Source organism: Triticum urartu, chromosome 6A, assembly GCF_056163025.1.
Source record: "Triticum urartu cultivar PI428250 chromosome 6A, HENAU_Tu73, whole genome shotgun sequence".
NCBI classification, from domain to species: domain Eukaryota; kingdom Viridiplantae; phylum Streptophyta; class Magnoliopsida; order Poales; family Poaceae; genus Triticum; species Triticum urartu.
In genome coordinates, this window is record NC_141878.1 from 606,297,879 (window position 1) to 606,312,473 (window position 14,595).

At 42.0% G+C, this 14,595-nt stretch overlaps 1 protein-coding gene across 1 annotated transcript; it reads right to left on the reverse strand.

Annotated features, from left to right (window-relative positions):
- Positions 1–1,894: 1,894 nt before the first annotated feature.
- Positions 1,895–9,980, reverse strand: LOC125531828 (uncharacterized). The gene is made up of 8 exons (XM_087529347.1): positions 7,937–9,980; positions 7,675–7,807; positions 5,871–7,379; positions 5,346–5,431; positions 5,032–5,193; positions 3,960–4,905; positions 3,428–3,561; positions 1,895–2,414 (listed from the first exon to the last, which is right to left on the reverse strand). Exon 1 carries the CDS (start codon positions 9,661–9,663, stop codon positions 9,199–9,201), a length of 465 nt encoding a protein of 154 aa, XP_087385473.1. The 5' UTR covers positions 9,664–9,980; the 3' UTR covers positions 1,895–2,414; positions 3,428–3,561; positions 3,960–4,905; positions 5,032–5,193; positions 5,346–5,431; positions 5,871–7,379; positions 7,675–7,807; positions 7,937–9,198.
- Positions 9,981–14,595: the final 4,615 nt, after the last annotated feature.

The window sequence follows — 14,595 nt, forward strand, 5'->3', positions numbered from 1 at the left end:
CATCTCCTCCAACCCGGTGGCCCGTATCTCCCTGGATCCCGCTCGGCTCATGAATGCACTGCTTTTGCTTCCTAGTCCACTTAAGGCCAGTCAGGAGGTACAAGCTACAACCTCTGTCCGGGTTTATTAGGCCCATTTCATTTTAAGCTAAAGTTTGATCATGAATTTAACTAATAAAATATGAGCTATATGTCACGAAAACTATACCATAGAAAACTTTTTTCAAATACAATTTCAACAATATACTTTGGTTAGGATATACTTTAATATTTTTAATTAAATACGTGATCAAACTTGGACCCAAAATATAAAAGAGCCTAATAAACCTAGACTAAGGAGTGCACTGTTGCTTTTCATGCCTTGCGTGCAAATATCTTCAATCAAGGCTAGCTAGGTTTTCAATGGAATGGAGTGCACTGTTGCTTCTCATGCCTTGCCTGCCGGTGGTAATTATACTACTCCCTTCGCCTCAAAATTCTTATTTTAGATTTGTCTAAATACGGATGTATAAAGTCATGTTTCAGTATTAGATACATCCGTATCTAGACAAATTTAAGATAATAATTTTGGGACGGCAGGAGTAGTATTCTTTCTTTTTGTGTTTGTGTGATTGGGACTACCCACAGTGGGAGTAACATAGGTAGTAACATCACATATATCTAGATAAAATAGATGATGTGACAAGCAATAAATGAAGAAAAAGAGGCATATGGTAACATAGCTAGTTATTACTAGTATGAGTAACATCACACATATCAAGGCAAGATAAGTCTATAGCCTAATAAATAAAGTGTTGCATGTTACCACACATATGTTATTCCCCACTATAGAGGTAGTAACATAGAGTAGTAACATGAGCATGTTACTACTCTATGTTACTATCTATTGTGGCTAGTCTGATCTCTCTTCTCCACATTTTCCTTTTCTAGGAATCTGAACCATTAATTACTTGATGCATGCAGCAATTCACTTTAATCCTCTTGTTCGTGATGATCACCAAGCAAGGTTCATTATTTTCTACATCTATCACACACGCACAGACACACACAAGTCAATTTGTTTGCTCGCTAAATCATAGCGCAAGGCATGGCCAAGGGCAGGAAAAATCGTCTTTCAACTGCCACTTGAGTGCTTGACGGTCAGCTAGCGGTAGTGGCATATATGTACCCGGTATGAAATTTGAGTGGCACATACGCGATGGCTCTGTACGTGGTTTAGGCCGAAGGATAGAGACGGTTTTATGATGATGTCTACATGATTGAAGCCAGGCCCAGTCCTGATGGGGGAGGGGCAGGGGGGCGGCCGCCCCGGGCCCCCAGAACATAGGGGCCCCCAAGGAGCGTGTACTTATGTAGATTAAGCCTGTATTTATTAGACAAGAAAAAAAGGAATGTTTTGTGTCTCGCCGTGTTGGACCTGACCGAAATAACAACTGGATACATAAATGCACGTCCAAGATTCCAGCAATCCACCCCCATCACGCACGCGACGTAGCTTGATTGGTATGATTGCCTTCTTCTTTTACCAAACTAGATGACCCGTTGCGCCGATGGCGCAAGGGGCGAGAGCAAGGAAAGTATTGAAAGAGTGAACATAAATATATTTAGGGACAAATTGGAACACATGGATTATTCATGATACATAGTGTCCTAAGAAGCTTACGATAGAATATTTACAATGCTATTAGGAAGGAAGGTAGATAGGCAGAGATACATCTTATAGGCATTATGAAGTGATGGACATAGCCAGTGTGATTGGTTGATGTTTCATCAACGCTGAAGATTTGTTCAGGCAATTGTTCATAGTGGCTGCGATTGAATTTTTTTCATTGTTCATAGCAGAATTTGTCTGTTGGAAATTATAATCTAATTATGTGGTTGTATCACTGAGACGATTAACAACATATCTTACTTGCGACAAAATATGATTCAGATCATTGTCTTTGGATGTTGATCCGGCTGTGAAGTTGCTATCTATTATACAGTAAAGTTCCTTTGATGCCATGTGATCTCCACCGAGGCTATGGCACCAGCTATTGCTAAAATAGTCTATTAGGTTGTGTTTTTCTTTCTGCTGATGCTCAAGAGATTCACACTTTTGCTGGAGCAGTTACATCTTGTCATAGTTTATGTCCTGCAACACTTTACCGTGGATGCTTTTCATGTACTTGAGAGCTTCGTTTGCTAGTTGGTCTTCAGCATCTCCTAGTTTGTTGGATACATGGATTGATATTGATTGTCTTGGAAGATTTGTTGTCCAATTGATGCTTGGAAGGATAGAAGTGAATAGTTGTGTCAAGACCAATTGCTCTTGCCTTCTGTGTTGAGTACACTGCATTTGGGAGGCCTAGCTGCTGCATCATAGCATCGAAAAGCACTTTTGTTGGGATTCTGATTTTTTTTCATCACGGTATGCTGATGACAAAGAAGAAGACAGTATGAGTAATCATATATGCATCACATGAGAAGATAATAAAAAGATTCAGAGCAGCAGGGTTCTGGTTTTGTTGTAAGTGATGTTGTTCATTACTAAGAATTGTTTTTGTCTTTCATGGAGCAGCATTAACACAATCAAATTATGGAAGTGGACATGAAGGTAACCATGTTTCTGCCCGATTTTGATGATACAGGTGGCATTTAAAGTCGAATGAAATCAAAGTCGAATGAAATCGTTTAGATGATGCAAATAGTACATTGACCTTTCTTTGTCTAAGAAGCTAAATTTTGTGTTATCTTGACTGACGTAGGGCCTGACGCCGAGGCGCCGGATCTTGGCGTCCGTGTGGTGTTTGTTCACCAGCAAGAGACAGGACTGCTGCAGGTTTGTGTTCAACTCTATTAGGAAGATGAGCTCTAATTTCTCTCTTGGATCCCTTGTTGATTCTATGCTCATGTGTATGGGTCTATCGACCACGCCTATCATCTGTGGTTCCAAAGTTTGACCCAGTAAGGTCATATGAGAGGTGGAGCAAGTGGATCAACGGTTTTTGACCCAGTAACATTGGCCGGCCCTGTAAACGGTGGTTTGATTTTATTTATTTTTGCTTTAAGCCTATTTGTCGTCGCATCTATGCATTAAAAAAAATAAAAAGAAACTTTTTTAGTATGATGTGCTTATAATGCAGGTTCTATGTTACAGGCTTTGTACCTATCTTAAAATGTGTGTATTTTGTATTAGGACTATCTCATGTATATGCATTATATCGGATTTATTATAATAAAAGAACTGCAATAGACAAGCAAACACAGTCAATCTGTAGCCCACAAGTATTATCTTAGAAGATAATACCACGGATAATGTATTCCCCGTCAGCTTAGTGATCCTCTTTCGTGGATATTTAGGTGCTGACCAAATATGGTTTAGAAAGAGAAATAAGTAGTAAAAAAGATAGTAGTAAGTAATACTTTTTCTCTTTGTGCTAACTTACCTTTTTGCTGATGATCCTACGGTTGCTAGTGTGTGAAACTGTCCGTTTCTTTCCGCCTTTGGATCTGCCAGCACTAACACAGATAATGTCAGATTCTGAACCCGCATCATCTCTTCTTCTTTGGTAGTCCCTTGCTGCAAGAAAACAACAAGGCGGTTACAGCAGAAAACAACAACTCTTCTTCTGAACCCGCAACTTGTGAACTTAAACAACAAGGTGCTGAGGAATGCTGCTATTATATAAGACCAAAACATATAGTCGTTAACATTAGGCAGAGTCATCGGGTGCATATTCCATTAGTATACCTGCATATACCGATAAATGATAAAAACTTTGAGAATAATAGGACTTTCGGCTCGTTCAAACTAAAGTAGGACACATGCATATATTGTCTTTCAAGTACCAGGAAAACAGAACAGATGGAAACAAACATCGATGTAGCAATCGCTTATTCAGGTGCAGCGTAAGAACCATATACGCAACAATGAGCGGTGGTTTGATTAAAGTAGATCAGTCATTTGGGAAAACATACCATGCCGTCGCTCAAGTTTCACTTGGAGCGGGTGAGAATCCAATCCACCCGAGGAATCGACCTGCCGATGTGATGCTTAGAAGCGATGGAGTATATCTTGCAGGCGGTATCGCCGCTTGGATGCAGATGAACAAAAAGTTGGATGATTTTCTTATATGTAATCAGAATCTTCCTTCACACCTATGGAGATGACTTGCCCAAAAGTCTCAGAATTGCACAGGAAGTTGTGCATCTCATATTCATATGGTTTATTCATGCACAAGCACCTTGCGTTGGCATCTTGCTGTCATAATAAAAATCTGATACTTTGCCATCTAACATAAACTATAACATTATTGTGCAGACGTTTCAGAGATATATATTTGGTCACAAAGCATCTCCTTTCTGTTGATTCGAAGTCCAATATTTGATTATCAATTTCCCAAATACGCACCTTTGTTTAGTTTCAGTATCACATAATGAGGCACCGTCAGTTGTAAAGAAAATTCGCAGATCAATAGGTCCAAAGGGAATAACGGGTAAAAAAGATGAAAAATCCAATCAGGCCTAGCAAGTAAATCAACGTCTACGTACTTGGCAATAGCCACCTAGGGAAAGAGAAGGATGAACTAAAAGCCTAGCAATATAAGCATAATGGAACGAAATCTTAGCATGTAGTCAACCATAGCCTGGCAAGATTATGATGTGCGTTATTTTCTTTCAAGTAGAGCACATTTAATTTAGCAAACATATTGCAACATGAATGGCATGCGGAGAAATGTAGTCACAACAATTCTGAAAACAAGCAAAAGAGGAACCCATCAAAATGCGGCAAAAAACACTGAAATCTACTTGTGTAAAGAATAAACCTCATCAATATTGTATCCAGAAGTAAGGTCACGGTGTGTCTGATCATCGGCTTCTACAAAACCGGAATCTTTCACAAAGGCTTCTAAATCTTCCATATCTGCATTAAGACAAGCAAACGTTCAGATACCTGCGCATTTCAGCCTAGTTCTTAGCCTCCATAAAAAGAAATATGACAAATAATGTTGATGGATAGTTGTTCCTTCTTTTGCTTGGGAGCTCTTACAGAGTTAAATTAGAGGTACTTGTATATATATGATGTGCACCCAACTCTATCTCGACCATTGCCCGCTGCCGAACTTGCACACGAAAAATCTGACAAATTTTCTTATTCTTCTCCTGCCTCATGCAACAAATCCGACCAAGCCACAACCAAGTTGTAGCTAACCTGGAGAGGGACACCATAGCACCATCAGAAAAGAGCCATTTGTACTACAATGCAACTCGGTGAAGGAATCAACCGTGAGTCTGTGACCTAAACACTACGTGCATAAGAAAAAAATTAGGAAGCCATCAATTAGAAGGATGAGCTCAGTTCACCATGGAAAGATGAGGAGAAGTGGAAGAAATAGCTCATCTATGTTGGTGTCTCCTACATGAATAGGGACCCATCCTCGACCTCTCCTCTGCAGGCAGCCGCTACTATCTGTTACCATCTTTCTTTTTAGACAATGATTGCATAAGTAAGTCTGAAACTAAAGAGGTACCAACCATAGAACCAGGATCTACTGTATTTTTTTTCCTTTTCACCTATTTGTAGATACACTTTTTTAGTAAGATGAGAACCTGATCGAATAAAGTTAATGACAGGCTGAAATAGCCGAATTGTAGGGAATATTTCTATAAGTACTTGACAGGACTAAGTGCGTAATTCAGAGTCCAACAATGTAAACTGAAGAAAGTATTATATTTACAATCCATAATGTACTCATATCATTCTCTAGTTTGGCAAATACAAGTTATATGTTCTTTCACCATCTAGGCAGACCAATCAACCACAATTTGACACTTAAAGAAATTAATTACAAAGAGGATTTTGAGTGGCGACGATAGCAAGTAACTCACCTGAGAATACAAATTGAAGTGTAGCTCGCACAGGGCTAGACAGGAGCTTAGTAGAGGGCCCAGTTTTGGTTATCTGGATCATGAAACACTAACTTATCAAATTTAAGCTGAAAATAATTGGGCTTATTAAAGAAACAGAGCATAAAGGAAGCACAAGAAGAGTAGTATGCCTTTTGGAAAGAAATAGATTTAGCATAAAGGGAGAATGAACAAGCAAGTCGCAAGATCACGTTCTTCACATGGAAATTAGAGGGGCCAAAGAATGCATCTCATATTCATCCGAGGACGAAGCTTTGCTAGCATAATCATTGTGCAGTAGTATTTTCATCAAAAAATTCCATTTACTAACTACTATATGTAGCTCAGGTTTTGACAGATATAGCAGTGTCGTGGTATTATACGCAATCCACTGCCAAAAGGTTACACTATTTTTCTACCAAGATTTTTCGCAAAGTAAATATCTGTCCTTTTTAGATGGTACTTCGACATGTAGCATCTTACTCTAATACTGAGTGGTTAACGTGCTTCCTTACTCAAAATATACAATTGCACTATTAGTGGTAGCACTGGCTACTATAAGTCATTTTCATGTAATCCCTTAAGACTGAATCAATGACCGGTGTATACGAATCTCGATCCGAGATCCAAGCAATACAAAATCATGACTATGATCTGTTCTGCATACATATATAGTGCATGCTACTGATATTTATTGTAGTGACTGTACCTATTTCTTTTTAAATCTACATATCCTAATAAAACTGCTTGAGTGCTCGTGAGCTTATGCTTGACAACTGTAACACGTACTGAACCTGAATATACACACGTGTGATTTATTTTTATTTTTTTATTGAAAACCCCCATATATTAATTTGGTAAATTAAGATTCTTACAATCGTTCATTACGAAAGCAGTTACACATGGCGGAACACTATTACATAAGAGGCCCTCGGACCTACTGTCAAAACTGAATTTTGCAATCTCGTGCGCTACCCTATTTGCCCGCCTATCAATCTTCGCGATCTTAAAATCCTTTATGAGTTTTGATACGCTCAACGCCTCCATTTTCAGATCCGCAAAAGGAACCTGTCAATGGAATCTCTAGTGTGATTTAGCACTAACTTAACTACATATTTGATTAAGTTCATCATCATGAATGTGGTTGCCACCGCACGCATCAGCCGGTCGATCACCAGATATTACTATGATTAGCTTTAACAAAGGGGCGAACAGTTTAATTAGTGGCCAGCTTAGCAAGAATGTAAATAATCCATGGCATTCATCCCCTAAGAGACATCCAGCAGTTGTGAAGAAGCGATTACATCAGGGTGGGGATTAGAACAAGGACTGAGAGAGATGAGGAACATACCTAGTACAGATCCATTCTCACCTTTTTTTTTCTCTCATCGTTGATTACCACTGTTGCCATTAGGAACACCTATAAAATATGTGTTTTATTTCTGTGATCCTCAAAATAATAGGTATGATAAGTGAAGATATAATGCAACCCTGCAAGTAAAATAAAGCAACATGAGTTAGCTCCAAAGGATATAATATGATAGCAGGTCTCACATTCATTAAGTAATTCAAAAGTCTGATAGGGATTTCCGAGCAAGCAAACAAAATATCAGAATATGGTACAACTCATTGTGACTACTTTGTTGTGTTGCTTTCTATTTTTGGAAGATCTCATGGACAAAGAATCATCTCCAATTTCTTGTTGATGTGCTTCAAGCTCCACACAAATTATGAACAGAATCACATCTCACACAACTGAGAAATAAAGAGAGGACAATACTTTCACCTTGGCTTGAATCGTCAAACTGGTATGTAGAGAAGCATGCTTGGACAGTTGGCAAATACACTCTCACTGAAATTCTTGGTTACTTGAATTTGTGTGGCTTTCAGAGGGTACAATTAAATCCATGTGTCCATCCCTACAAAATTGTACCAAAATGGAGAGGAGAAGTGGTGAGAAAGAAAATACCTACAGCAGCCATAGACAGCAGGAACACTAAAAACGTGAATTAATTTAGAGAGGAAAGGGATTAGAAAGAGGAACTCACAGAGGGAGGTGCAACCAGAAGAGATGGGGAATCACTTGCGACGAGGCGTGCCGGCTGCTGCTCCCCTCCTCCTGCCGATTCCGGATCGAGGCCGCGCTCCTCCTGCCAAGGTCGGATCGAGGCCGACGGGCGCCTACAGAGCAGGGGGCGGCCGCATCTGCGGCATGGACGAGGCGCGGCTGGCTGCTGCCCTAGTCCCCTCGTCCTGCCGAGTCGCCCCTCAGCTCGAGCACAAGGTGGCCAGGCGACGAGGCGGAGAAGGAGGGGTGGGAGGTGGCCGGTGGCCGGTGAGGGTGAGAAAGGAGAGGAGGTGGCTGCGGGGAGAAGCACTATCACCTCTCGCGTCAATGCGTCATTGTAGCGCTTGCAGACGCAGCGGCCGCTCGGAACAGGTCAGGCAAACAACAACGAGGAGGCCAAAATGACGCTCGGTGGCAGTCGGCTGTCCCTCTGTCCACGCGGCCACGGCATGACTCCATCAGAGAAGGTAGCGTATGCCTTATGGATTTCTAAAAAGTATAGATGATGATGGTGTCTTCATTATTGCAACAGGACATTGATTATTGTTGACTGATTGAACAATGTTAAGTGCCATATTATTGGGCTTTATGCATTTGTAATTTCTGAGTTCGACTTTATAATCGGTAAGATTTTATTAATTGATTTTTAGATTCTAGCTAGCTTTGAATTACCAACTATTTCTTCAAATTTCAGCATCTCATGTCACCTAGTAAAAGGCATATGGTATATAATATGCATTAAAATTACTGGATGAAATTTATTGTGATGCATCGCAGAATCTTATTAGAAATTTAAGATATTTGTGTATGCAATTTTATATGAGTATTGCTTTCAGAGGAAAGGAATTTAGGACTTCCAGTGATAGCTGTAGTGATTTTTCATACATATGATATATAAAATATATTCGTTATTTTGTTGCCCTTTATACAATAGGTTCGCCCCGGGCCCCCGAAAACTCAGGACCGGCCCTGGCTGTAGCACACGGTCAAGATGGTTTTCTCCCAACATGGATGGCGGTGTAATCTACGGATAGGATTTGCCCTACCCTAGGCCGGACTGATTTACTTTTGCTGTAAAACGATATTTATTTTTAGGTTTGTTGGACTTGTTAGTTGTGTGCATCGCGCTATGCAGAGGCCGGACATTCTTTGAGTGTGATTGTATCACCTCAATATATCAACTGAATGAAATGTTCTTTATAAAAAAAAAAACAGAGTTGAAAATTTTATTGGGGCGGTTGTCTATATATACCTCGTCTGCTTGAGGAGCTTCTTGATCTCCTTGGACAGGTCTTCCACATCCATCCGGTCAATTTGAAGTTGGTTGTCATCATCGGTACCTGCACCCACGACCTCCTCCTTGTTGGTTTGCTTATCATTTGGTTTCTCCTTGTGGAGCTGCTGGAGCAGTCGTACCAGCAGTCCCTTCATGTCATTGTGGACGTTGAACGCTTGGGACACGGACACCTGCGCCTGTCGGGGGAAGTCGGCGTCCAGCTGCCGGCACAACTCCATGGCCAGAGTTGTCTTCCCTAGCCCTCCGAACCCCACAATGGAGAACACCTTGAGGCTCTTGTCAACTTCATCATGGACCGGAGTCTTGTTCTTTTCATCCACATAATAGATCGGCACCTTGATCTGGTCTTCCTCGTCACTAACCAGCACCTTCATCTTGTCACGCGGATCATGGAACGACGCCTTGATCATGTCCTCCTCGTCATGGACCGGCGCATTGACCGCCTTGATCTTCTTGGCCAGGGCGTTGGCCTGTTCCGCGATGCCCACAAACTGATCAGGGTCATCGGCAAAGCGGAGGGCATTCGCGGAGATAGACGTCGCCGAGACAGGGGCCAAGAAGGCAGCTCTTTGCAGGGTGGCCCTGTCGATGCCGTAGCGAGCGCGGCGTTCGCTGACAATGGTGGTACGGGCCAGGAGGGCATTGATGTCAGCACGAGCTTCTGGTACGGGTACCTGGCAACGCGCTTGGCACGGGAAAGCAGGTATCCAGCCCAGGAGAAAATGCCAGGGACGTCATTTGGCGGGCTCCCGGACGATGTGGTCGACTTTGTCTTGGTCCGCCTCGGAGATGACGCGGAGGACGGCGTTCATGGTCGCCAGCTCGTCCCGCAGGTGCACGACCTTGTCGCCGACCCCACGGATCTCCTGGAGCTCCTCCAGCAGAACCTGTCCGACCTTGCTCACGATGGAATGCGCCGCGCTCTCCATTCTGGCTCGATGGACAGCTTGGTTGCTTGGTTGGATGAGGAGAGCGCAAATGGCAGTGGTCGTCTCACACGGGCAAATTAAACCCCTCTCCACGACGTACTCCTCAGTCTTGGGTCGAGTAACTGAGCCGTTTTGGTTTCGAATAAATCCATTACGTGAGTGGCACCATTGGCTCTGGCTGTCACCGATCATTGCTGTCTTTGCAAACATTCTCTCTCTGGCTTAATTACTACTCCTACTAATAGTACAAGAAAAGGATAGAATCAATCCATATTTGCACTGGCTAAAAAAGAGAAAGGGATCGATCATTGTTATCTACAAGCAAAGAAAACATAATAAAAGGAATAAATTAAAGTCCTTAACTTGATACTATATCGATCGATCATATGCTGTACTCAGCAGCACATGCATATATGCCATGCTTTGGTTGCGCGCCATGCTATACCACCCGTCAGCTCCACTCATTCACGCGCTGCCAATTGATCCAGGACATCCACTAGGTTTGTCAACCGGTCCCGTTTATTCCCGTTTAAAGTCCACTTATGATATGATAGTTCAAAAAGGTTTTTTGTTTGTTTGAGAAAAATGAACTATGAAAAATGAACTATCAAACTAGTAAAAACTAAATAAAAATAAACGGGATTGTGTACGCCATTTATTTGCCACTTACATCTCCACGGCATGCACCTGCATCGCTGATGTACGTACGCACATGCATCATGCATCGGCACGGTTGGAGCGCGAGTGCACGACATGGAGCTCCAGGAACGATGTACGTCTTCCATGCAGGCAGGCGGTAATTTCGGCTTCAAGGGCTGATGAGCAAAGGTCTGCCCGGCCGGGGACGCTAATTAACTTGCACGTTGGTTGATGCTCATATATACCATGCATCCTGGTTGAGATTCACAAGGTGATAAAGTAGGAGTATGTGGAAAAGAAATTAATTGGTTCCTCGACTTAGCCTTACCAATTACCATTGGTTAGAGCTACTCATTTTTATTGTACTAGCAAACATGCTCGTGCGTTGCAGCGGGAGAAAAAAACCACACACCCCTAACCTAATAAGCATGGCTAAGGACTCATCGTTAACCCACATCCTTTATTCAATACAACACTCCATCCATGTTGCTGCTTATCCCCCTTCCAGCCCTCGTCGATGGTGGCCGCGGTTTGAATTCTGGTGTTTCACTACAGAATAAGCACCGATCAGTTGCCACTGCTAGTAATATGAAAGAGTAGTATATGATCATTCTCATCTATGTTTATAACTTTATATATATATATATATATATATATATATATATATATATTGTGCATCGAGAAAATATAAATTTTTTTCGAGAAAAAGGGCTCTCGGCCCCGGCTCCATTTGTATTACCAAATGAAACCACAGCATTCAGACATATCTGTTACAAGCACGCGGGGGGGGGGGGGGGATAATCAGCAACACACGCTGCCCCAGCAAGATAGAAGTTCCAGCCTCCACAGAGAAAAGTGCCAAGAACAGCTACCAGAATATAGAGCTAAGCTCCAGCAAACAAAGAACTAACATCTCGAAGGGAGAGGGAGAAAACTGCAAGAGCGCACCCCAGATCTCATGCATTGCCGCAATCGAACAGCAACTCCGAGCACTTCAGGAGTCCTAGCCAGGGTCTGGCCACATCAGGAGGGGGGGGGGGGGGGGGGGGGTGCACGCGCTTCCTGCTTCAGCTTTCTCACCAAGTGCATCCCTTCTTTCTTTTACAGCGCCTGAGCATCGGACCATCCAGCTGCTTAGGATAGCAGCAGTTTTCCTCCACAACACCTGCATCCCAAGCCAGGGAACATGTTTGAAACAAATGTCATTGCGATGATTCCACAGAGCCCAAAGGGCAGCAGAATGTAACAAGCAGTCCGCTGAGAGATTTTTGTGTTTAAACCACCAAGCTCTATCGACATAGCTCTATCGCAACAACGCAGCCAAAGAATAGATGTTCAATAGATTCAGATTCTCCACAAAAAAGGCAGGTAGCATCATCTACATGCTGTCTTTTTTGCAGGTTGTCTCTCGTTAATAGCTTGTTTTTGGCCACAAGCCAGAGAAAGATCTGGATCCTAAGGGGAATGTTAATTTTCCAAATAATTGTAAGGTTGCCCGGATCAATCCCCCTAAAATTAATAAAGTTGTAAAAAGATTTGACAGTAAAGACACTTTTGGCATCAAAATTCCAGCGAACGGTGTCTTCAACATCGTTTAATTTGATATTAGCTACGCGGCTGAACAAATCGTCCCACTCTGCTAGTAGCTTATGGGTGAAACACCTTCTAAAAGTAATTTTTAGATTGGTGCCATCCCAGACCTCACTAACAGAAACATTGTGGTCATTGGCAATAGAGTATAACTCCCAATACTGGGTAGCCAGAGTAGTATGCCCCAACCACTGGTCTTCCCAAAATCTAATACTCTTTCCATTCCCCACTATCCAGGAATATCCTACATTGGCAGCTTTAGCAGCCCGCAGTATCCCTTTCCAAAATGGGGAAGCACCACTTTCAGGACAAGTAAAAATGTTAGGACTGTGAGTCCTGTACTTAGCATCAATAATTTGTTTCCAAATTTTGCCCTCGTCCAGGAAATATCTCCTGATCCAAGAGGCTAAAAGACATAAATTCATATCAGCAATATTAGGAATGCCCAGACCCCCATGCTGCTTTTGTAAGGTTACATTCCCCCAGGCAGCAAGATGATATTTAAAATGGCCCTCATAGTCATCCCAAAAGCAGTGAGCTAGTTGAGAATTTATTAGATTGATGGCCCATTTTGGGAATTTGATAATCCCCATAAGATAGCTAGGAATAGTGGATAGGCAAGTCTTCACTAAAGTGAGTCTTTTGCCCGAAGACAGAAGTCTCCCCCTCCATCCAGCTCCTCTCTTGATAATCTTATCAATAGTAGGCTGAAGCTCACTTTTCTTACGCTTTCTGTGATGGAGAGGAGCACCTAAATATTTAATAGGGAACTCACTCAATTTGCAACCAAGTATTTGCGCAAATATATTGGCATCATCCTCATTAATATTAATGGGAACCAGATCACATTTATGAAAATTAATCCGCATGCCAGATAAATGTTCAAAGCGGGAAAGTAACCACTTAAGGTTTCTCGCATGGGATTTGTTATTTCTAGCATCGAGAAAATACTATTGGATTTCTCAATAGAACACTATATAAAATTTTAGAGGGAAATGAATATAGGTAATTGACTGTGCATAAACCACGCCGCGTCCCAGTACACATAGGAGAAGGCCGGGTTCCAGGACTGAACCGTTCAATTGTGAGGCAAGTCGGGAAAAGAAAAAAAAATCATGATAAATGAAAGTGTATGCCTAGAAGGCTATACCAAATTCCATCAATGAATGTGTTTTTTTTTTGGCAAGATATATGCCTAACATTTTGACCAATATTGCTACACCGGCACCAGCAAGTGGGCGATGGCCTGCGATTGGATGTTGCCATTCTGGTACCGCGCTGATGCAGTACGGTTGACTGAACAGACCGGCTCAGGACAAAACATCAAATCAATACAAACGAGGGATAAAACCAGTTCCACGCGTCAATGCGCTGGCAAACCTTGCGTTACACTGAGAATTTACACAGGCCTAACCTAGGTAATGATGTATAGAGCATTAGGAAGAGGTATATGTATGTGCAAGCACAGACCTATATATACAACATGTCGCCCGCACTCTGCAGTCTGCACCCTGTGCTGCAATTAATATTTCTGATCCAGCCATCCAAATGTTCAGGTTTCAGCCCGATGCTCAGTGGATTCAACAGTTGAGTGAAGAAAGCAAATCGTGCAACATCTTCATACCGCGCAGGAGCCAAATGAAGTACGTAGTAGAGCAACTAGTGACTGCAGAATAAACGAAGTAAACAGCTCCAGCTCCAAAGAAACTACTGTAGTACGGAGTACATGATTTGTCGGTTGTAGGCAGCAGCTCTGGTGGAATGATACTAATTAAAGTAGGGCGTACTAAGAGTAAGAGGCAATATCAAAATCGTGTGAAATATTCTCTTGTATTCTTCACCCACATAAAAGAAAGATAAATGGTATAGTACTACTAGAATTAAACGCTAGCTGCTCGATCGGAGTGTTAGCAAAATTTAGCTGAGAAAAGAAAAACACACTAATCTCTACTACTAATGGACGAGTTGGTTGAATAGTTCCACCATTTTCGTCTGGCTTTGTTTTCGTCTGTTTTTTTTTCACCTGGTTTTTTCGGTCTCCCCTTCCACCCCTTTTCTATGGGTTTACTATCTTCTACACAGTTTCTTTATAAACCAACACTTTCCTAACGTATAAAAGATCACAGGTCTAACTTTCCTAATTTACCTAAATCAATCGATTCCTCCCATCAATGCAATTTGCTT